The sequence below is a fragment of the Macadamia integrifolia genome, chromosome 4 (genome assembly GCF_013358625.1).
Source record: "Macadamia integrifolia cultivar HAES 741 chromosome 4, SCU_Mint_v3, whole genome shotgun sequence".
Classification (NCBI taxonomy): domain Eukaryota; kingdom Viridiplantae; phylum Streptophyta; class Magnoliopsida; order Proteales; family Proteaceae; genus Macadamia; species Macadamia integrifolia.
In genome coordinates, this window is record NC_056560.1 from 34,066,485 (window position 1) to 34,090,095 (window position 23,611).

The 23,611-nt window shown below is 38.9% G+C and overlaps 1 protein-coding gene across 2 annotated transcripts; it reads right to left on the bottom strand.

Moving 5' to 3' along the window:
* LOC122076819 (probable cytosolic oligopeptidase A) lies at positions 1-19,434 on the bottom strand. 2 transcript variants are annotated; one of them, XM_042642391.1, is made up of 17 exons: positions 18,997-19,434; positions 18,720-18,887; positions 18,392-18,515; positions 15,191-15,267; positions 14,668-14,811; positions 14,318-14,548; positions 14,158-14,248; positions 13,403-13,524; positions 12,350-12,457; positions 12,004-12,249; positions 11,589-11,734; positions 10,782-10,899; positions 8,490-8,649; positions 8,370-8,401; positions 2,127-2,192; positions 756-827; positions 1-565 (listed from the first exon to the last, which is right to left on the bottom strand). In XM_042642391.1, exons 1-17 carry the CDS (start codon positions 19,405-19,407, stop codon positions 485-487), a joined length of 2,397 nt encoding a protein of 798 aa, XP_042498325.1. In that variant the 5' UTR covers positions 19,408-19,434; the 3' UTR covers positions 1-484. The 2 variants fall into 2 exon arrangements, with proteins under 2 accessions (XP_042498325.1, XP_042498326.1); XM_042642392.1 differs by lacking the exon at positions 756-827.
* Between the last annotated feature and the right edge of the window lie 4,177 nt (positions 19,435-23,611).

Here is a 23,611-nt window from a genome sequence, read left to right on the forward strand (position 1 = left end):
TAGTTAAATGGTAACCATATAAATACCAAGAATGCATACCAAATACAGACTAAATGTTCATACTTGAACACCTTTCTTTTAAACAAAAAATAAAGCCTGCTATACCTATACAACTAAAAAGGAAATTCTTATAAAAAGTAAAAATCTTGTTGATCTAACCTTTCAAGAAAATCAAGATTTTTTTTTTTTTTTTTTTTTTTTTTTTTTTTTTTCTGGTAAAGAAGAAAATCAAGATCTGAAGTCACGGATTTGGTTGTTCAACCCGTCACCCATTTTAAAGCGTCTAACTTCCAATCATAAAGCTGCATCTAGTAAACCCTTTTTTTTTTTTTGGAATGAATGAATACAAGAACAATTTTTAGATCCAGGGTAATGAAAACCTAAGACTCATGATGGCTACAACTGAGCTTACTTTGGGGAAGATCAAGAACATCCCCCTGCAACATGGGAATGTCTCCCAACAAATTTGAGTAACACAGTGAATTCAAGCTGAGGCTGCCAGCAGGCCATTGTGCCTGAGAAGTGCTTCTGGGGAAGGTTCACGCCCTCGGAATTCCACAAAAACCTGGAGTAGACATAAAAACAGAAAAATAAAGGATGTAAAGCAACGGAACTAATGAAATGCAAAAAGCTAAAGTAACAAGGTGACAACACCATGCTCAAGCCACAAACGCAACTGGGGCAATCAGAAAGTTCTGCCTCTAAAGAAAATAATAGAAATTCCAACGTAACACATGGCGTTTTTTGAGTCTAACCTCAAGTGGTGGTTTTCCACCTCCAAGGGCAAGAATGGTTTCACGGAACTTATGACCAGTTTCCTTGACAGCCTGTTGCAAGAACAAACAAATTTCCAGTAATTTTAATAATGACTATTGAGATTTTCAAGTAGCCATAGATTGCTCAGCACTACAAAATCACAATCAGTTCCAGAATTTAATTGAGATGAAGCAGAAATTCTCAGAAAGTGATCTGCTTAATACGTTACTCTGACCAACAGGCCTTTGGTTACTATACCAAGCACGGTACTAAATTTAATCTTTGATGGCTATTCGACACAAAGCCCAACTCCATCTGGCATCAGAAAGCTTAAAAGAAGCCTAGAGCAGGTCATGCGTGCAGTTTCAGATACAGAAGCAGGCTTATTAAAGGTGATTTGGTTCCTTGCTCCATGGTTTATTGAATTTTCAGATACAGAGGAGGGGGAGTAGGCCTATTAAGTGAATGACAGTGAATGAGGGGAACTCAGCAGTAAACAAGTGTTTAAGATGCATCTCATCGTATAAGAGTCTACTGCACCTTGACTTTCAACTGACACAATCTTGCTGCATCGGGGGCAGAAGATTTCGGTAAGGGGTTTTGTTAGATCAAACACCAAGAAATACGAATAATAAAGAGACAATAGATCCGCACGATATAGAGATTTAACGAGGTTCACACACCAGGGTGGTGTGCTACGTCCTTGGGCGAAGAAGAAGATATTTCACTATGTAGAAGAGAGATTACACCCAAGCAGTGACGAGAAAACTCGCCCTGAAACCCTAGCTCGAAAAAACCCCAAAATACAATAACTTTCTCAATAAGCAACAGTACATTATATATACTCCAAGTCGCGGGTCGACCCATCGGGTTGCAGTCGATCCGGTCGAACCATACCGCAGGGGCATACCCTCATATGAGATCTATGATGGAAGCAGAGGGGTTGGGCCGATATACGAGATCAGTGATGGGCTCCGGGCTTCGGCCTTTCGGCCCAACCCCTCTGCTTCCATCACAGATCTCAGAAAACGTTCCATTCGGGTCGCCACTAAATTATGTCGAAGCGGGTCAATCTTCAAAACGGGTCAAGAATTCAAGACAAACTTAACAGGTTTTGAATTGTTCATTGCTCAACAGCCCTATCCATCTCTTTCCACACAGAACCTTGACTCCTAGTTTTCATTCTATAAAGCAACTGAAGAGGGATTTTTTTTTTGGTGGGGGTGTGGTTTGGGAGGGGGAAATGGGAACTAATAAAGATATGGAAAACTAAGGCAGCCTAACACAAGGAGCTCCATTGGACTGAATGAGAAGTCATCAAAGTGCGGAGTGACACAAAAATATTCCTCAAATCAGTTTTGCAGACATACCTTCTTGTTATCCAAACCAGCATCCTCAAATGCTGAGAAAGCATCAGCAGACAGCACCTCCGCCCACTGCAGCATTAGAAAATCTAAATTTAGAACAAAATGGAAAATCAAAACTTACTCTAATCAGATAATATTTTTATTTCAGTTGGAAAGCAAGAGTCTAATCAGCTCCTCCATCAATGCCAAATGAAAACTTGACAATAAACAGCATTCCACTCTGTTGGAGAGTTCAAAAGAATGTTACAATAGCTAGATCATGTGGGTCCCAACCCGTCTAACCGGTCAAGCAGATATCCAGGCCCCAAGCAATATAGGCCACATTAACTGACAGCAAAGGGAACTGGAAGTAATATCAGTTTTGACACCATTTTTCTAACGCACAAGAACATGGTCAAAAAATTTAAAGGCCTCTGCCCTTTGCACCATTGGCTAAAATACTACCACTGGGATCAGGCAAACTACCTTAACCTCCCACAGGAATCCACTAAATGGAACCTAAGACTTTCGGGCACTGATGAGGACAGCAGACTGTGCAAGTCCAAAGAAGATGGCTGCAATTGTTCAGGAACAAATGGATCACTAAATCCTTTTTCTATTGATACATAGTTATGTGTAAATTCACATCTCTACCATAGTTTTCTGTTATTCAAATTCTTCAGAGAGGGGGGGGGGGACCTTTTACAATTACATCTGCATGTTAGCAGTGTCAAAGGTGACTGTCACAGTTGAGGTAAGACTATCAATCAAGAAGAGTTAATAGAGTTCTCCACATCCTCACTAAGCTGGGGATATCTCCAAGTTCATCAGATGTGACTTGGAGGGTGATGGGGGTAGTTAGGTATGATGAGAAAATCCTATCCTACAGATAGCAGGAGGCCAACAAGAGAAACTGTGGATTGTAATTTCCTCGTAAAAAGAGAGTATGAGAAAACTAGGGTTTTAGATATAGGAGTAAGATTTAACCATTTGCCAAAAAAAAAAAAATCGGGTGTGCATTTAGTTGCCTTCTTGGAGAAAGAAGAAAAGGAAAACTTCGAGATGTGTTTCACAAATATATGTCCCACACTAAGGCTATGTATGGAAGCCAAGAAAATAAAAGAAAATAGTACAAAAGGCATAATAAGGCAAAAATAATAATTAAACGATGACTTTTTTGTCTCTCTCTCTCTCCTTAAATTCAAAATGTTTTGAAAATTTTATTTTCTTGGTTTCCAAACATTGCCTAAAGGTGGGAAACATTGTCATGGATACCCTTCCTCACTTTTACCTTTCCTATTCTAGTGCAACCAAACAACGTTGTGCCAGAATCCCCTCATTTTTCCCTTCATCTTACCCTTCCTAGACATCTTCTCAGGAAAGCAACCAAACACAGCATATAGAATCCAATAGAACAAGGTGCTAGGTCAAAAAGTCCAGTAGCTGCTATCATCTTAATATATTCATATCTAATAGATTTTTGATACTTCAGTAAGTAAACCCATGTGACACTGAATTACAACTTAATGGGCCTTTGGGTCTGGGCATGGGCCTAAAGCTTCATCTCACATGGGCTTCTTCATGAGCCACAAATTGGACTTGGGGTTTTCCTGAAGTCGGTTTGGTCTCTGTTATGTGTCTGTTGGCTCATTGCTGGTCATCCCATAAGTCCTACAGTTAGTTTGCTTTCCAATAAAGATTGGTCAGGGAAATCCATTTGCAGAATATAAGGAGAGAAGTCTGGAATCTGAAATTTGTCTACTTTATATAGATTTCTGGTCATTAGGTAAATTTAGGAAAGTCCTTATTTCTAAGAAATGTGTGGACTAAGTTTGATTGTAAGATTTATTTTAATTGTTTATATAGTAATAAAATATTATTTTTGTCTCATTAGTTATTTCTCATATTTTCCCTGTTATCCATTCTTTTTCTTTCTTTCCTCCCTTGGGTCCTTCCCAGTCTCTCACTATAATCGGTACTTTAATATTCAACACTAAAAAGGGCCTATTACCCAGTGCTGGCGATTTAGATTGATGGGGAAGACCCAGTTTCACCAGCAATCAGTCCAGAATTTTCCCATCGATCCAGTGTTTGTGGGTCCATATTCTGATATTATTTAGGGTAATTTACAACGCCACCCCCTGGAGAATTCCAATATTAGAGGGACACCCCCTCTCTTTCACCAAATTAGACTCGGACCCCCTACCGTCAGTCACTGTTAAGTGAAAAATTAAAAGTACCATTATACCCTTATCATCAAAAGATATTTTTAACCCAATTCCTCTTCCCCCCTACCTATACTCACCTTCACCGTGACATCAAAAGCAGAGGTGATCGTTCAGAGCACCGAAGATCATGGCAGCGGCAGCATCAGCATCAGCGACGAACGACGAAGCTCATCTTCGTCTTCTTCCTCACGGTTTTAACATCTCTTTATGACTCAAATCCTTAGGCATATTCTTTTCCAGAAAATATGAAAGATGCTCAAGTGGAATTGGATTATTAACCCAATGAATGCAAACATCATTCCTCCCAGTTTCTCTTCAGAAAACCAAAATAAGAATGGAAATATTCCAATGAATGTGAACATCATTCCCCCTGGTTTCTCTTCAGAACGGGAAAAAAAAATCTGGAAACACCAAAAACCTAACGAGAGAAGAAAAAAAAAACCCTAGAGAGAGCAGAAACAGAGGTGTGGTTGGCGCCGATTAGGGTTCTTCGGGGGTGAGAAACGAAGCAAAAATGGGAAAAGCGGGATGTGATCTTTTCTTCAACTGATTTCTCTATTCTTCCTTTTGGTTTGGTTGAAAGTAAAGCTTAGTTCGAATGAAAGTAAAGCTGAGTATTTTTTTCTGTTCTTCGATCTTATTTTTTTTTTCTTTTTCTTTATGATCCGTCTCCATTATATGATTTTCTGGTTTTTCTCTGTTTTTCCACCTTGTTCGGCTGAAAGTAGAGATGTTTTTTAACAAATGGAAAGAGAGAGAGAGAGAGAGAGAGAGAGAGAGAGAGAGAGAGAGAGAGAGAGAGAGAGAGAGAGAGAGAGGTACAGTTAACCTCTTTATGGTGATTAGAGCACTTGCAGCGGCCATGGTATCGGATCGAGCTTTGAAACCGAAGAGTATTTGGAGGAGAATTGAAACCCCCCACCGAGGGTTCAAAATCAGGATAGAACGAAGGTGCAGAAGAATCGAAAAATAGATGATTTGGTCAGCGAGGCGACGATGGTGGGAGCACTTGGAGGGTCACGGAGGTGGAAAGTGAGATCTCCGGTGGGGGAGGAGGAGTGGTTGGTGAGTTTGGGGGAATTCAGAAAAAAAGGCCAAAAAACGAGAGAAGAGAGAGAGAGATACTTAGAGCAAGGGTATTTTGGTATTTTAAATAAAATATTATTGCTGACATCAGCATATAAGGTATATTCTTTAACCGTGACTGACGGTAGGGGGTCCGAGGCTAATTTGGTGAAAGAGAGGGGGTGTCCCTCTAATATTGAATTCTCCAGGGGGTGGCTTGTAAATTACCCTATTATTTAAGTCCCACAAACCAGACCTATTTGTGCTCATCGACAGCAATAATTCTGGTTGTTACTTGACAGCCTAAGTGGGTCCATGGCTAGCTCGCGTGAGAAGACTTTTCTGAAGAATTATTGGAAGATTATGGAGGATTTAATTGATTGTGGGACCCCATTAGCCTGTTAGGACATCCGAGTGTACAAGAGACGCCCGTCTGCCACAAAAACCAGCCACATTTACTATGGCTGGAAGACACTTTCATAGGAGGTAAGCTAGAAGGAGAGAAGCGGGCTGTCGATATTCCCTTCTCCTTTGTTCTAATACCGAGAGAAGAGAGAGAGGAGACCACCGCTAGTCTCACCCTCTCTCCTTTTGTCACTGATAATGTCGTCTCTTATTTGCCCCAAATTGTTGGGTTAAATTAGGAGACTTTTTCTCTTGGATTAATTTCCTAGTTAGTATTTCTTTCTTTTTTTAGTATGTCTTTTTTTTTTTTCCAACATATGTAAGGCCAAGGGCCACGATTGAATTTTTAGTTTTTGAAAGAAGAAAAGAACGATTCTCTTGAGCCATGCGCATCTCTCCCTCTCTCCCCTACTATGTTCTAATGTGAAGCAGGTTCTCTCTTCCCCACGGTGAGCTATGTTTCTACTCTTTCTCCTCTGATCCGAATACCAGGTAAGGTATTAACCCCTAACCTATTTCTCCCCTCCCCTCCCCTCCCCTCCCCTCCCCTCCCATCTCTTTCTGGTTTCCTTTTTCCTTCCCCCTCATCTCTGCCTTGCTGAATTAATACCCTGCTACTACTGTCTTCAGAAATAATTTTCAATGATTAAAAATTTGCTGATCTCTTTTATTGGTTGAATGAATTGAGGAAGGCACGGTACCTGCTTTATATTTCCTGATTTGATTTGTGCTTGAACTAACAGTACACTGCCATGTTCCCCTCCCCATGTTTCCCGATTGGAACCTAGTTAGTGTGAATGCTTTTTCCTTCAAGATTATTATTGGTTATTGCTGCATTGTTCTCTGTTTCTAATCTAAATGTTTATCATCGTATTGTGCTGCCTCCACCAATTCCAGTACCAACCTAGGTCCTAGTAAGTCAAGCGTAGTCCACGTGGACAGCAACTGTAGGAAATCCTATTGTCTAGGTAGTCTCCTACATCACCTTGTGTGGAGATGTCATGGAGTAAAAGATATGGACTTGCGTGGAGTTTTAGAAGATGAAGATCTTCCTCATCTTTGTTTCTAACCTTAGTTTATCTTTCTTCCAAAAAGAAAAAAACAATCATTAGTTTATCTCGTTTCTATTGTTAACTAGTTATTTAGTTTCCAATTTGGTTGTAAATAGAGATTAGGAGTTTGATAGGATTAGCTTCAATTTCTTATTTTTGTGGGCTACCTTACCAGTTTCAGCTTGACTCGATCCTCTCTACCAAGATAAGTATTCTACCTCTTCCTAGTCTCTTCCTTCCTGGACATATTCAACTACCGTGTCACCGTTGTCTGAGATTCTAGAATTATTCACGCTCTAATCAAGACAAATGCTCTGTTTTAGGGGGTTATCATATTTGGACACTGCCAGCCAGATACAGCATCCAGTCATTGAATCACTGTGATAGTTTTAGACCAGATTCCTCTCTTTATTTGTCACCTTCAACCTTAAGTTCAAGTGGTTCTAGCCTGCTGATCTGGATATCTGTGAAATCTCCTAAAAAATAGGATATATACTTGCTAATTTCTCAGTAAATTCGTAAGTCCCAATCCCACCATTGGATGTCCTAGAATTTTTGGGCTTTGGTTCAGTATAACATACGACCAGAATCTTGAATACATCTGATTAGAGTTCCAAATATTTCATCAAATCCAGTACAAATGTGCCCTGCGATCCTTCTTGCTGAATGGGAACTGTAATCTGCTGAAAGGTTAATCCTACTCCATCAGCTGGTCCTGCCTATGCAGGGTCCTAGGAGGGGTGAGTTTGGAGTCGGTCCTGACCTTTCGCATTTTTTGGGCAAAGTGACTGTTCTCAATATCCAATACTCTAATATCCAATAATCCTTCTATTTTATTTTTGACAAGGCAAGTAATAATATGTACTCATCTTTATTGGCACTACTATATATCCATAAAACAAGTGCTTTTAGCATACTGTGAAAAAATCAAATAAAACAGAATCTATGAAGAAGAAGAGAACCAAGAGACAGAGAGAGAGAGAGAACTCCAGAGCCACGATAGGATTCATGAGTTCTATTTGGTCTAGTCTCACTACATATATTGCATTACGAAACCTACTCTTAGTAGGAAACATACTAAGAGTCAAAGTCTAATTGCAAGCAAAGATAATTAAATAACTAACTAACAAGGACTAAAAGTAACTCAACATCAAACTCCCCTCTCTCTCACAATTTAACAAGGAACAAGACTCCTCACAGTATAATTTAACACATATTAAGTATGAAGTTTAACATTGAAATATTACTAAAGTCAGAAGGCTACCAGCTAACATCCAACATAATGGTTATAATGCTTAAGCAAATGCAACTAGCATCTCAGAGCCAAAGTCATGAATACTAAGGATTTTTTTTTTTCTTTTGGTGACGATTACATTTATTACAACACTTAATGGCAAATAACATCGTAACAAAAACAGAAAAGCTTTTAAAAGACATCAAGGATGATAAGCAATGACAATAAAGTATAAACTTCAAAAAGATACTACAAAACCAATTAGAAGAGCATCAAAAGCTACCTTGTAACTGTAGTATCCAGCTGCATATCCACCTTATGTGCACAAAAGGAAAATTAGCATCAATAAAGGCATACAGAAAAAGCACTACAAACATTAATAAGGAATTCCAAAATCACAAACCTGCAAAAATATGGCTGAAACCACAAAGGAACCTGTCCTCAGGCAGCAATGGAATCACTTGTGTCCTTTTACTCACTCTTCGATCAATGTCATAGATGGATTCTGAACCACCAGGAACATACTTTGTATGTAGCTCCAAATCCAAAGTTGCAAATCGTATCTGAAAAATAAGTAGAGCAAGATTAAACATAACATTTAATCTAGAAAAAAGCATAACACCACACGAAAATGCAGAAGTTAAACAAAATAATAATAATAATAAAATAAAGGGTAATTTACAGCGCCACCCCCTAAAGAATGCCAATATTAGAGGGACACCCCCTCTCTTTCACCAAATTAGACTCGGACCCCTTGCCGTCAGTCATCGTTACAAAATATATAAAAAATGCTGACATCAGCAATTCAAATTTTTCTTAAATACCATTTTGCCCTTAAAATAGGGAAATACCAAAATTGCCCTTAATGGTTGTATTCTCAAAATCGATTGAAGATCCCTTCCGCCACCGCCGCCTCTGCTTCATGTCCGCCGCTTAATCCAAAAACTCATGAGGACTCTCGTTCCTCCTCACCACCTCGTTTTAAACCCTGAAATTAACTCTGCATCTCTTCACCATCTCTTCAGACATAGAGAAGTAAGCCGCAGGGCAAATGTCTGAAAGGATTCTTTCCTGGTAACGGAAGAACGAGGCCGATCTGTGAAAACCCTAATCTCTGAATTATTTTCTTCTGTAGGAAATTGGAATATCAGATTCAGAGGTGACAGATCTCTTCTCACTTGATCGAACAAGATGGTGTTAGCAGAGCTCGGGGGGAGCATATCCCGTGCTCTCCAGCAGATGAGCAATGCCACAATCAACGACGAGAAGGTACTCAACGAATGTCTCAATGAGATACTGTATTTGATTTTCTGACCTGAAAGTGCTCCATATAATCTAACAGTACTCACTGCCCACACATTTGCTGACTAGAATCATATTTTTCTGTAGAATTTCGTCCACACCAACCCTTCGGAAGCAAAAGAAACCCAAAAACATCAAATGGAAGCCTACCCATTTGTCAAGAAGACTTTCATCCTAACTAAACCCTTAGGACGAAACATCTGGTAATTGATTTGCATATCTGGAGATGCTTCATACAACAGTTATGATAAGAAATTTGAAATTTGTTGTAAATTATGGTGAATCAGGATTTATGAGTTAACCAATATATTTCCAAAGATTGTTGATTTGATGGTAATTAGGTGGGAAAACTATACCAATAACCCTGGATTTTGTGACTGCAGACTTGGGTTCTTAAACATGTAGATTACAGTTTCCCAATGGAATTGATGAGATTAGGCAGCGAAGGAGCTGCCGCACCTTAACGAAGGACCCCGGTGCCCTCTCTTCCAAACAGCTTCTCCATGATGAAAGCGAAGAAGGTCATCACCAAGATCAGACCACGGACGCCACCTATTGCGAGATCCGAAAAAGCGTGTCCTTCTCCATCGTCGCCGCCGCCGCAGCCGCCTCTGCTCCAGATCTGCCGCCGACAGATCCGGCTCATCGAGAATTTTACAGCGGTTCAGGCACCGACAATAACGACGCAATAAGGCTTTCTTTTTCTCTTTTTTTAAATCCTCTTTTTGGTCAGCGGTTCAGGTCCGGCAATAAGGTTTTATTTTTTGTTTTTTAAATCCTCTCTTCTTCTTCTCTAGCTCTTCTTTTTCTTCAGGTCAGCGGGACAGTAGCAGCTATGAGCCGTGTTCTTTTTTTAGGAAGCTTGAAGATTTTGGAGCCCGAGGCTTCAGAAGAATCACAATAGGGTAGGGAAGAGAGGAGTCCCGCCGCCGCCTCCTATGCTCCATATCCGCCACCGACAGATCCGATCTCATTGATCCAAATACCGGCGATGGAGATCCGGCGAAGAAGATAATCGAAGGTTGCGTTTTTTCTCCTTTTTTTCCTTCAATCTGTTCGGAATCTGCAGTCTGTGGTGGTCTTGGTTGAAAATCCGGCAAATTATGGCTGAAATCTATGGTTCTCTGTATTTTGAAAGCTTCATTGTAATGAAAAAATATGAGTTTTTCAATAGCAAGGGTATAATGGTCATTTTAAGTCGACACTTAACAGTGACTGACGGCAAGGGGTCCGAATCTAATTTGGTGAAAGAGAGGGGGTGTCCCTCTAATATTGGCATTCTTCAGGGGGTGGCGCTGTAAATTACCCTAAAATAAATTAAATTAAATTTAAAAAAAATGCCTATATTAAAAGGCAAAACAACAAACAAATCATGTTACATCCATATACCAACCTGACGAAGGCTAAGTGAACCTGCACGGAAAGTCCTAGCTGCGAGGAGCTTCAAATATACTTCTTCCGGGAGACTCTCCCCAGTTTCATAGTGTTTGGCAATGCTCATCAAAGTACCCCTAGAACATTCAAGTGAGAGGAAAAAAAATTCATAATTATTCAGCGTAAAACAATTAAATGTACTAAGTTACAACTAATCAGAAAGATCAGGAAGCAATTCGATATTAAAATAAAATTTACCAATTGCAGCACAAAGATATAGTTTATTGACAAAATGGAGTATAAGTAACCATCAAGGAACATGATGAAATATTAAGGTACAGCTGAATGACTTCACATAGCAAGTATTCAAAACTGTCATCAAAGTTTTGGAAGGGCCAAACCATTTGGACACTGAGAGAAGTTTCTGATGAACAGAACTTTACACTTCCCCTAAAGTTGTAGAAAACACTAAGCAAACTGAAGAGCTGGAATTGGATGCTTACTTAGGCACTTTCTCATTCAGCCTCTACCCCTGGGATTTGAAACATCAAGAGAACGTTTCTGATAATTTAAGTATCCGGTTCTATATCATATACAATCTTGCAAAGTTACTGTGTTGAGAGATTATATCATTATATTCAACAATGAATGCTAAATCATGCTCTAATATGATTATATAAAACAAGGACATCAACACATGTCAAGTGTTTAAATTCATAAATTTGCCAAACATGGGGAGTCCAGAAAGCCCATATAAGGCATATGCATCATCACATATTTCAAGGAAATAGCCAAGGAGATGGTTTTTTTTTCTAGACAACATTACCTTTGATAACACCAATTTTCCATGAACTGAGAAGGCAATTCAACAGCATCCCATTCTATCCGACGAATACCAGAGACTAGACCCTCATCTTGCTTGGTGAGCATATGCTGAAGCGCATGACCAAATTCATGGAAGACAGTCTCAACCTGAATATTGTGGCACAACAACTATTACATATAATCTAATCCTAGAAACTTCAGAGTCGAAAGTAAGTTGAGGTACATATGCTCATCATGATAATGGAGAATCTGGTATTTGATTGAATTTCATTCAAAAGAATTTTTGCACAAGACAGAAATAGCCCTAACTAAAGATGATTTGAATAAAGTATGAATTATGAGAGGTACCGGGCCATTACGGTTTTCAAGATTATAAAATCCAGACAGGTATTGCCAGCCAAAAAACAAAATTCTACCTCACGGAAGGTCATGAGACTCGGCTTGTCTCCAACTGGAGGAGTTTGATTGCAAACCATGTGGGCAACAGGCAGCCTAGCAGAGGTGCCATCATGTGAAAGTGCACGACTTCGACCAACAACCTCATCCATCCATGCACCGCCGCGCTTTTCATCTGGTCGAGAATATGGATCAAAATAGAAGTATGCAGTCGGATTGCCTGAAGAATCTTTGACGCAATAAAATCTGACGTCATTGTTCCATACCTGGCGAGTTTTAGAACATATATTATTAAATGGTGAGGAACTTGATGATAAGGCCAAAAAAGAAACAATGAAATTATTAAACAGTTGCAGAGAGCATTACCGGAGCTAGGCCATCAGCTGGTTCTATATCAATGTCAAACAACATCTTTGCAAGGCTAAAAAGGCCATCCATAACCTTTGGCAATGAGAAGAATGGACGCAATTCCTCCTGTAGAGTTAAAAGCAGGTGAAAACATGTCATAGGCCTCTTTGTAAAAAGTGTAGGCGTGTCCAGAGTAATCATTATTTCTATTTTTTGCTTTAAGTTGATCACTTCCAAACTTGAACAAGTACATGTAAAACTTTCACCCTTGAACAAGACCAAAGAAAAATTACCACACATGTTAGTAGTAACCATTTCTCAATCCAAAACAAGCCGATATATAATTACCCACCTCTCCAGACCAAAAATAAAAAGGAAAAATCCAGGATAAGGATGCACATTACACCCACCATTAGTACGCAGAATCTATAGCTGCCACTACAACGTTGGGACATTGGTAAATAATATTTCCACTGGCAATTATAATCAAGCCTGGCAACCCAAAGGCAGAAAGGTGATATTCCAGTGGCAAGACTTACAATAAGCAAACGTTTAATAGTTGTTCCATTTGTTGCACAGAAAAGATCAACAGCACATCAAACGATATCAATTCAACACAGTGCCCTCAATGGCATGAAAAGGTACACACAACCTTACAGACCCTACCAACTTTACCACTGCACCTAATATGAACATACAGACAAGATTAAAACGCCAGTAGGTCACATTACCTCTTCGATGTTCACACACCTTTAAAAGGAAACAGTCACAGTATCTAACTTAAAGAAAAGTAACATGTATAACTAGCCATTTAATTTTTCTTGCTCTTCCCACCCTTCCCCCACTCTTTGGGATGAATTTAAACTATCCTTAAATTGAGTTCCACGAAGAGAAATGGTAATGCGAAGGAGGGGGAAGCACTAAAGCACTAAATTTTGTTATCCCCCCCGGCGGAAAAACCTTTCAAGTAGACATTATTTCCTAACTGATGTTATTTTAAGCTTCACACAGAAACTGCGATACAAATAAAATAAAACAAGAAGCTTGATTGAATGAGGAAGAAAGGAGTACCTCATTTATGTCATATTTTGACTCACGGAATCTCTCGCTCCAAAAGTTAATGTCCCAGTGGCTCAAATCATTAGCTTCCACCGAACCTTGCTCTCTAGAGAAATTCTTAAGGTCCTCCATGTCTACAGATCAAAAGAGCTGTCAGGTCATAAAGGCTTTTTCAAACAAATAATCATCACAAATGCAAATGTTTACATGAGAAAATAAATAATATACAGAGAAAAGTTTCCAGAACATAAACTAACAAAGTAGATTTAAACCACTTGCTAAGAAAAAATATAATATCACAACAATTTTGAAACCACTGCAAAACAGAAGGCAGTCATATAACTTAAATTTCCAGAAAATGATGATTTACATGCTGATAAACAACAAAGGAAAAACTATGGTAGGGAACATTCATATGGGCATTGGTAACTGTTACTCATAATAAATTTGGCCCATTTTGAGTCCATCCTCATTGAGAACTGTTATATAAGAAGTTCATAGTCGTGCTGATACAACAATTTTCTGAAACGATTTATACTACCAACATAATTTCCATGCCAAATGCTTGAATATAGATACAAAAGTCCCAACTAGTTCTAGGGACCAGTGGACCGCATGAAAGGAGTCTTCTGCAGACATTATCTTTTTATGACCAAAACCCTAAAGTAAAAAAGAACCCATAAATTTACAAGCTCATAAAGATTAGCAACTAGTTCTCTGACTTTTCTCACCATAAAGGCATAAAGTAAATGTATGCAACCACTCACCTTGTACTGCAGCATCCCAAGAAGCACTTCGAATCTTTTCTAAGAGCTCTGCTGCTTTATCAACAGTGGCCATTTTCATTGCCATGCTTACCTGTACACAAGAAAATAATCTCCTTAAGTTTGTGAAGAAGGAGTTTTGCAAATGGTCAGCAAAGCATACCTCGGCATAATTAGTGTAGCCAAGAAGCTTGGCCTTCTCCAACCTAAGCTTCAGGATTTGTTCAATGATGGGTGTGTTATCGAGATCTCCACTAGAGGCAAGGGATACATAAGCACGATAGACTTCCTCGCGCAATGATCGGTCCCGAGCATGTTGCATAACAGGGAGAAAGCTTGGAGCATCCAATGTGATTACCCAGGGCCCATTCTCGGCAGTAGCATTTTCATGACCCTAATTTGAATAGAAAATAATACAAGTACCAATTAGAAACAGAATCTAAACTTGATCCGATAGGATGAAACACCCTAGTAGACCAAATATTTCGAATATAGCATCAGTACATCAAATACCTTGGAGACCGCTGTTTGTGCAGCTAAGCCAAGTGCAGAAGCAGGTAATCCATCAATGTCCTTCTTGTCTGTAATTAGCTTTTGAAAACCTTTTGTGGCATCCAAAACATTCTCCCCAAACTTTTGTGACAGTTTCTCCAACTCCTGTGAATTAAATTTTAAGTGAAGAGCATGAGAGGGACCAACCAAAAAAAAATGAAGACCCTTCCTTGCCCCCCACCCCTCCCCATCCAAAAGAAAGCCAAGATGTTGGTATTTACAGCATTCTAAGTATATGCATATGCATGGAAATTTAGTTTTAGATACAAAACTCCAACATCAGGGGAGAGGATGATAGAAATAATAACGCAAAAATATTAATCCAACTAAGAACTATGAAAAACAAATGTGCCTAAACTGTGAATCATAACTCATAATAACCAGAGTATAGTGGAAACTATTTACCGCTTTTACTTCATTAATCAATTGCATACGTATTCTACTTCAAAAGAAATAGGAGCAAATAGTATGCTCTCAACCACACCTGTTCAATGTTGTTAAAACGGTCTCTTTTATTATCTTCAAGAGATACACCTCCAAGAACTGCCTCCTTTATCTGGGCTGCATGTATAAAAGACCATGTTACAAAGCACATCACATCCAAATGTTAAATATCAAAATTTAAGTACCATATGTAAAAACTCTTCTAGTTGATGGCTTGATGCATCTAGAGATCAGAACAAACACAAGGTACCTTAGAAGAAACATAAGACGAAACACACAAATGGTCAACCTCTCATTTACAATTGGTGGACAACATAATGATTGTCTATAAAGCAAATTGTGAGAATGTTGTATACCGACTACTCTCACATGGCTTTGAGGCAGTCATTGAGAATGAAATGAACTATAATAAGAGAAAATTTATTGATCAGGGAGGCCCACAACTTTAAGAATTCCCAAGGGCCTATCACTTACAGTGGAAGGTCTGGTTCTCTTGCTTCTTATTTTCTAAAGGCACCCTAGGTGCAAGCTATATATGTTCATTCATATGGAACCCAATTATTGAACTCTTTCAAAGGAAATTAGCAGGATAGAAGAGTAGATTTGGAGGTGAGTTAGCTGGCATAAACAATATTTTAAATTCATGGACAGGAGGATGGTGAGGTTGGAAAAAGTGTACCAAATGCAAAGAGCACTCATTAGGTGGCTGATGCAGTCATTGGACTGGCTGAATCAATATGATAGGCTTTGGAAGCCAAATCCCAAGCATTACATCCAATCAGTCAAGTCCAATACTCATCGGGGTTAAATTAGAAAGTGTGTTTTAAGTTGGGGTTTACTTGCAATTTCTTATTTTACCTATTTTAATAGTCTGCTGTCAAAAGTTGTGGGGCCCAGTTCTGTTGCAGGATCAATTTAGCTAGCCTTTTGTCAATTAACAAGTCTTATTTAAGTCTTTGACTATTATTACTGTTAAGAAGTGTACGTTACAGGAAATTCAAGTTTCCCCTTTTTATTTAAAGAGTTGTAAAAACTCCATATCGATGGTAAATGATGGAATATTTTATTTCAAAACTAAGTGTTCTCTCTCCCTTTCTTCCCCCATCATCTCTCTTCTCTTTTTTCTCCACCCTGCGGCACTAGGGTTGCTAGCAGATTTCTCTTCTTTCTCTCTTATATTTCCTCCATCGATCTCCCTTCTGTTCTTCTATTTCTTCTTCCCTGCAGCATTCTTTTATTTTATTTTATTTTTTTCTTTCAGGTTTATTTCCCAATCACAGGTGCTGAGGACGGTTCTGCAAGATGTTCTGAAATAGATCATTTATTACTCCTGTTTTATGTTAACAAAACATTCATATCAGATCTGCTTTCTGACCACATACATTGCTGTTTTGGTAATTAATATCTCTGAATTCATATCTGAACCATAGTTCAAAATTCGGCTTCTCAGAATCTGAATCCTGTATAGTTTGTGAGCTGTTAACGACATCAGAACTATCTCTTTCTACAATTAATTTTCTATCCACGAACAGAATCTGTTTACTCTTATCCAGTACATTATCGAACTGTCACGTATATAGTTTATTGGGGACCTATTTGCATATGAAATTCATAAACCTTCTCAGATCGCAGTAATGGCTTTACTCTAATTCTATCAACCGATGGCTTCCAATAATTAGGAGTAATAATGAGGAGTTGGAAGGACACATGTCGTGGCTCCCAAGATTTCGGCTTGAACATGAATGTCCCGGAAGTGAATAACCAGAAAGCCTGCTGCTAAGACAGTACAGATGTTGATGACAAATGTGGTGCTACAAGATGCTATATAGCAACTCAGACGGAATTCTACTGCTAGTTTGCTCTTTCTTATGGATTAAAACATTCGCTTTTCTTTTTTATCCTAGTCTAAAGAGTATCATCATATACCAAACAGTGAATTTTCATATGATGTCTCGGGCTGCACCAACCACTTAGGATATCCCTGGAAAAGAATTGACATGGAATTGAACAGAGATTTTAGTAGAAAAGGTCACATGTTCTGAGAAGTTTGTCTTTTCCTATTGGTTGAACAACACGAAAGAAAGAAATGGACAAATTTTCAATTGCAAGATAGGAGATTGTTGAGTTTTCAATGCCTAGTGTGAATACATAGTTTCGTATTATTTTCTCATTCTCTGCACAGTTTATCTCTTCATATTCATCTCTTGATCAAGGATTTAAAGAGTGGAATTGGGATCCGGATCAGTCCCGGCTGATTCTGATCCAATCCAGAACCGGTTATTTATCAGATGGAATCTGCCGTAACCTTTGAGTTTGGAAGGGGATAGGCCAAGATGGATCGGGCAGAATCGGGATCTGCAGAGCCGGATCGGCCTTGGCTGATTCTGATCCTAATCGCCCAATCCAGTTCTGATTCTTGAATCCATCCTCTTGATCCATAACTCCGAACCAAGGAAAGGAAGAAAAAAAATGGATCCTGAACAAATTAGGGAACTAGAAGTTTCCTTCAGTGATATTATCCCTGTTTGGGAGTTCACCACATTACATGGGAAGGGAACCTTGAAATCTTAAGAGAATTTCAATCAAAAGCCATAGTCTATGAGGATTAGCAAATATCACAAGCCACATCCTACTTTTAGGACGTTTGGTTAGGGATGCAAACGGCGTAAAAATCAAAGTACATAGACCAATATCTGAACTCGTATCTGATTAGCATATCCAATATTTGGATTTGATCCGATAACCAATGGATATTTCACCTGAATTTCCGAATTTGTGTCCTCGGACATCCGAATTCGAATCTGATACTATCTAACTAATTTTTTCACCATGCAAATATTAATATTATAGTATAAAACTAATACATAATTGGTTCTATTCGATGAGAATATAAATAAATATAGAATTTATAACGCATGTAAATACTAAATTATTAAATAATTATGGATAATATCAAATTATAATTGGAATGGATACTATTGAAGCAGATACATCAATATCCAAATTTGTATCTAATTATCATTCAAATATTAGAAGTTATATGAATTTGTATCCAATATCTGATTATCATGAGAAACATCCAAATAAAAAGCTACGAATTTCAATTAAATCAGATTATCGACTGTCTATCTACAATTCTATATACACTGGGTAACCGAATAACAAAGAGCTTACATAATATTTAATAAAGAAAAGAGAAGGGTAAAAGAGGCTAAGGAAATATCATATGGTGGACACTTACATTCGACTATACGTTTACTGGCATCACTCATTGTCTGCCAATCCGAAGATTGTTGGATAGCCCTGAAAGCTTCGTATATGGGCTTACTTTGTCCCAATTTTAGTTCAAACTTAACTTTCTCCGGCTGCAAAACAGAACCAATCAAACAATATAAAGGATGTAAGATCGAGAAATTATCCCAAAGCCGCCGTTTCCTTTCCTAATGGATGTGCATGACAGCGTATTACTTGATCGCAATCTTAAGTCAAGTCCGATTTCTCGTAAATCCACTCTGATATTCTAGATATCTAAGTTCCCCATAGCAAAGAGATGCAGAACGAAGTCGCACCTGAACTTCCTCGATGGCAGAACGGAGTTCAGGTGAATCCTTGACACTCTTGAGATGATTCACCATTCCCCAAACCACTTGGAGCCGATCTACAATCTTCTCCAACGGCTCGACTAACTTCGGCCAAGTCGGTTCCACTGTCTTCTCTAGCTCGACCAAATCATTTTCCTGCAACCTCCATCGATCAATCATAGAATCAACCCGAGGAAAAGTAGAGAGGTGACCGGGTGGGGGGAGACAAAAACAAAATCAAAAGAAAGAGACCGAAAAAGCTTACGAGTTTCTTAATCAACGCTAGAATTCCGGGACGGACATGCTTGGCTTCAACAACATCGAAAGGTGGGAAAACAAAATCCTGAAGGAGAGGATTTCCTTGGAGAGTCACTTCGGACACCATCGATGTGGCTTCGGAAGCCATGGACGGAACAGCAGAGAAGCAGAAGGTGGAGGAGAGTGAGGTGGATTTACGAGGTTTCTGGAAGCAGGAGGAAAAAGAAGACGACCAGAGGGGGCAAGTCTGTGATTTGGAGAAATACTTAGGAGAGACGAAATGACAAGAATTGCGTATTAGCAAAGGTTCGACGCGACGGGTGACGGAAATGCACGTCGCCGTGAACATGTTGACTATTACTAATAGTGTAATAGCCAGAGCCCCGAATCCCACTCTCCCTGTCCTTGGCAAGTGCATATCCCCGAACCGCCAGGCCAGGAGAGCCTCCTTGTCGTGTAATAAGTATCATCTCCTTGCCGCAGACTCTAGTCCACTACTTTCCTCTAATCGTTTTTTTTAATACTTTTTTGACCCTTGATTCATATCGTTCAACCGATATGGTATCGGTTAGGTATCGAGATTGAACACTTGCCTAACCGATACAATATGAACGACCTGATATCAATACTTAGAACCATGGATGGTCAAAGAGACCTAAATTAACCAGTTTATAGCATGTCTATAGTCCAATAGGCCATTTAAATATCAATTAATAACAATTATCTAAGGCAATTGTTGAAGTTGTGGTGTACAAAGCCCACACAGACTAGAAAATCCCGAGTTCTAATCACCTAATTGTTGCCTTCCCCCTCCCCACTTACATACTGTACCTCATCTAATTTAAAAAAAAAAAAGAAGGGAAATTTACATCCTCTCTCCCTCTTGTTTCATTTATTATAAATAAAACCATTCAATCTAACACTATGAGACTAGTGTTAGTTTTTTTTTTAAATGCAAAAAACGATTTTACCCTTGTGATAGATTTACCGAAAACATCTTGAGTCAATGATCATTTTACCCTTTGAACATCTTCAACCCTAAAATCTCAAACTTGTCATGAATCCTAGCCGCTGCCCCTTCGCCTTTGTTCATGGTGAAATCTCTCATGCGGCGGCAATCCAAATGACCTGAATTTCTGCGAACGCAAATTCGCCTTGATTAAGGAAGAAGAAGTTAGAAGCACTTCGCCTTGAGAAGGCAGAGAAGAAGTCGACGAGTTCGAAATCGAGTTGGTACTTATTCTATTAAAAATAAGTAGGTCGTCGATTGTGAAGGAAAGGAAGAGCCCAAGTGGTAATGATGAGATGAGAGAAATGTCGGTTGCTTCGCCGCTGGAAACATCTTGTCAATACACACCGGAGAATGTAGTGGAGGAGAACAATTACACTGAACCAAAAATATTATGATAGTAGTTTCACTGTATAATAGACCAGCCATCGGTGAATTGCCATTGGAACTCGTGGCTTGGTATGATGATTTTCAGTAATAGAATTGGGTTAATTGTATGTATGATTAATAATGGAGGGAGAAATCAAAACAGAGTTTCGTGTCCTAAATCTTAGTATCACCCTGTATCATGCTCTTGTTATTTGAAGACCAAGTTAAAGTAGGGTTTCCTGTGGCCAATATCATGTATCATCTACCTGTATCATGCTTCTTATAAGATTTAGATATTCACTGGAATGGAGTCAAGTCGCAAACAGCTAAGGAAGTGCTTGCCTCGTGAAACTCTTTGAGATGTTTGAGAATTGAAGCTATGGCTTGGATATCAATTGGTTGGGTTGAACCGCTTTGGACTAATAATGAATCAAATCAAAACCAAATTGGTAGGTTGATGTTCGATTTTGATTTATGTCAGATTTATCGATTTATTTATGAATTCTGATAGATTCACGGATTCAGGTTCCTTTATGGGGTTTAAAGGAGTAAAGTTATGGAAAAGGTTGGAGAAGAGAGCTTGTTGAGTGATGAATGGTCTATGGTGGGCATCTAATAGGTTCCTCTAATGGCTGTCTACGAGAGGTTTCACCATGAACAGAGACGAAGGGGGAAACGGCTAGGGTTCAAGATTAAGGATTTAAGATGTTCAAAGGGTAAAACAGTCATTGACTTAGGGTGTTTTAGGTAAAGATATCATAAGGATAAAATCGTCTTTTCAATTTTAAAAACTAATATCAGTCTCACTGTGTAATTATAAATTTTGCAGGGAAAAGTTATGTAATAAATAAAACATTCGAGAGAGGGGAGAATGTAATTCACTCTTTTTTTTTTTTTTGGTAGAAGAATACATTCACTCTTTATGAAGATTGATTCTTGATTAAGTATGGTTTAAACCGCAACAAGGAGGCGGAAGCAATAGGGTGTTCAAGGACTGCAGGCCGTGGAAGATTTTGTCTCTTTTGTTGGATCTAATGTCTATAATTAAAACATTTTATAATATTTAAATTTTGGGTGAGTGGTAGTGGCGCTTAAGCTTTCGGAAGATATATTTTTTTGGTAGGACGTTCGGAAGATGTAGATGCTACATTATCTATTGATCTAAAGCTTTCCATTAACCTAGCCGATTACTTCATATGTATTTACCGTTTACCGAATGTGAGGCGCCTCTTCCCTTTTTCTTCTTCTTCTTCTTCTTCGATTTTCATTATCACAGCAAGTACCAGCCCACGCCCCGACCCCCTAGCCACTGTTGCAAACACCGCCCCTTAATTCTTCTTCGTTTTTCTTATATCAACTCTGGTCACTTGTGAGCTGCATGGGTGCGGAGTCCGGAGGGGACAAGGATGGGGATATCAAGGTTGAAGGGGGAGACGCTAACAGAGCTCTCTTAGCGAAGTGAAAATTAAAAGAATGACAGAGTGAAGATGTGTCAAACGAATCAATCGAAACTGGAGATGGTGGTCAAGCGCCATGAAGATCGCACATCGCAGGTTCTGCAAAAATAAATTGCTCCGTTCAGAGGTGGTTTTTTAGCTTTCGAGACATCCAAAGAACAACATATTTAGGGAAAGAAATCCGCTACCAAATAGGATGGACCTCCAAACCACCAAAAGACCATTGAGGTTTTTCAAAATTTTATTTGGTTTTTAGGTTTCAGATCTAATGTTGCTTGGGCTTATAACTTTAATGTTTGGAAGTTGGAACATGAACAATGACGAACATATTAAGAAACTTGTGTAATTTCGGTCAGAAAAAAAGCAGGGGGCAGATATGATACAAAATGAGAGGTTATCAGAGAGTGTGATGATTGAGCATTTATAGTGGTGGTGAACTGATAAAGCACAAGAGCGATGACACCGACTGCAAGTCCTCCTAACAATGCCTGAAAAGGGAGGGGAGGGAAATCTATCTCAACTGAGGCTGGCTTCAGTTGTGAGTCTCTGCCTCCACGGGTGGAGGAATCGTTGTAGAGAGCCCAGAAGGAACATCGACAGTTGGGCTGTGATGGTTTCCTTCTCTGCGACTCAACCATCCAAGGCGAAGATGGACGGTCAAACAACTCGAATAATAGAACATATCAAGGCAACCTGTTATCGGTAAAATTAATGGATGTCTCAAATTCATTAAAACTTACAGTTGAGATTCACTGTAGTGTCCAAAAGGTAGCAACGCTTAAGCGCTACCACCTTTTAGCCTTGAACTTTAGAACAAGACACAACTCGACCTCAGTGGCCCATGGCGGTCAGATTATATATCAAGATCGAACCAGTCCTGCCAATTTTGATTTGCCAGAATCGATCCTTCAACCTTTAGAATCGGCCCTCATATCTGAAATCCAGTGATCCGCTGCGGATTATATGGAATTGGGATTGGTCACGATTAATTCTAACCCAAATTAGCCGATTCAACCGATATGATTCCAACTTTTTAAACATGACTGGATAGAATGGAAAAGGCCAGAACCAGATAATGTGTCTTCGTGTTATTTTATTATAACCCCTTCCTATAGAGTATACAGGTAATTAGATTAAGAACATTACCCAGTGCAGGGTGATTGCCCGTGCCCTCAAGGATCACATCGATTAAATCGTACTGACAAGGAAAGTGTCTCCCCACAAAAGGTTTAAAATCTAATGAAACGGAGCTTTTAAGGCAAGACTCCCAGCTAAGGATTTTATACCTGGAATCGGGAGTTGAATCAGATTGTAATCAGCCAAAATCAATCCACAAACCGCTTAGAATCAGTCCCTCAAATCTGAAACTAGTGATTCTGAACCCAAAAACCTTAGGCTCCGTTCGGTATCGTTCTAAAAAAACGTTTTTGGAGTTTTTTCGTTCTATTAGAACGAAAAAACGGAATCTTCTGTGTGGTGCACTTATGATCCGTTTTTGTTTTTTTAGAACAAAAAGTGAAAAAAAAAAAACTGAAAAAACGAGATTGGACGGAACTCCAAAATGGAGTTCTGTTTTCCCAGTTTCGTTCCATTTAAAAAAAAAAAAAAAAAAAAAAAAAATCTCGATAAAAATCTGAAATTTTGAAACTCCATTTTTTCGTTTAAAAATAGCGTTTTGACACAGAAACTGAAATTTTCGTTTTTGACACGAAACGGCGTTTCTGGAACAGAAATGATACCAAACGGGCCCTTAAAATCAACTGCTCCAGAACATCCAGAATCAAGAT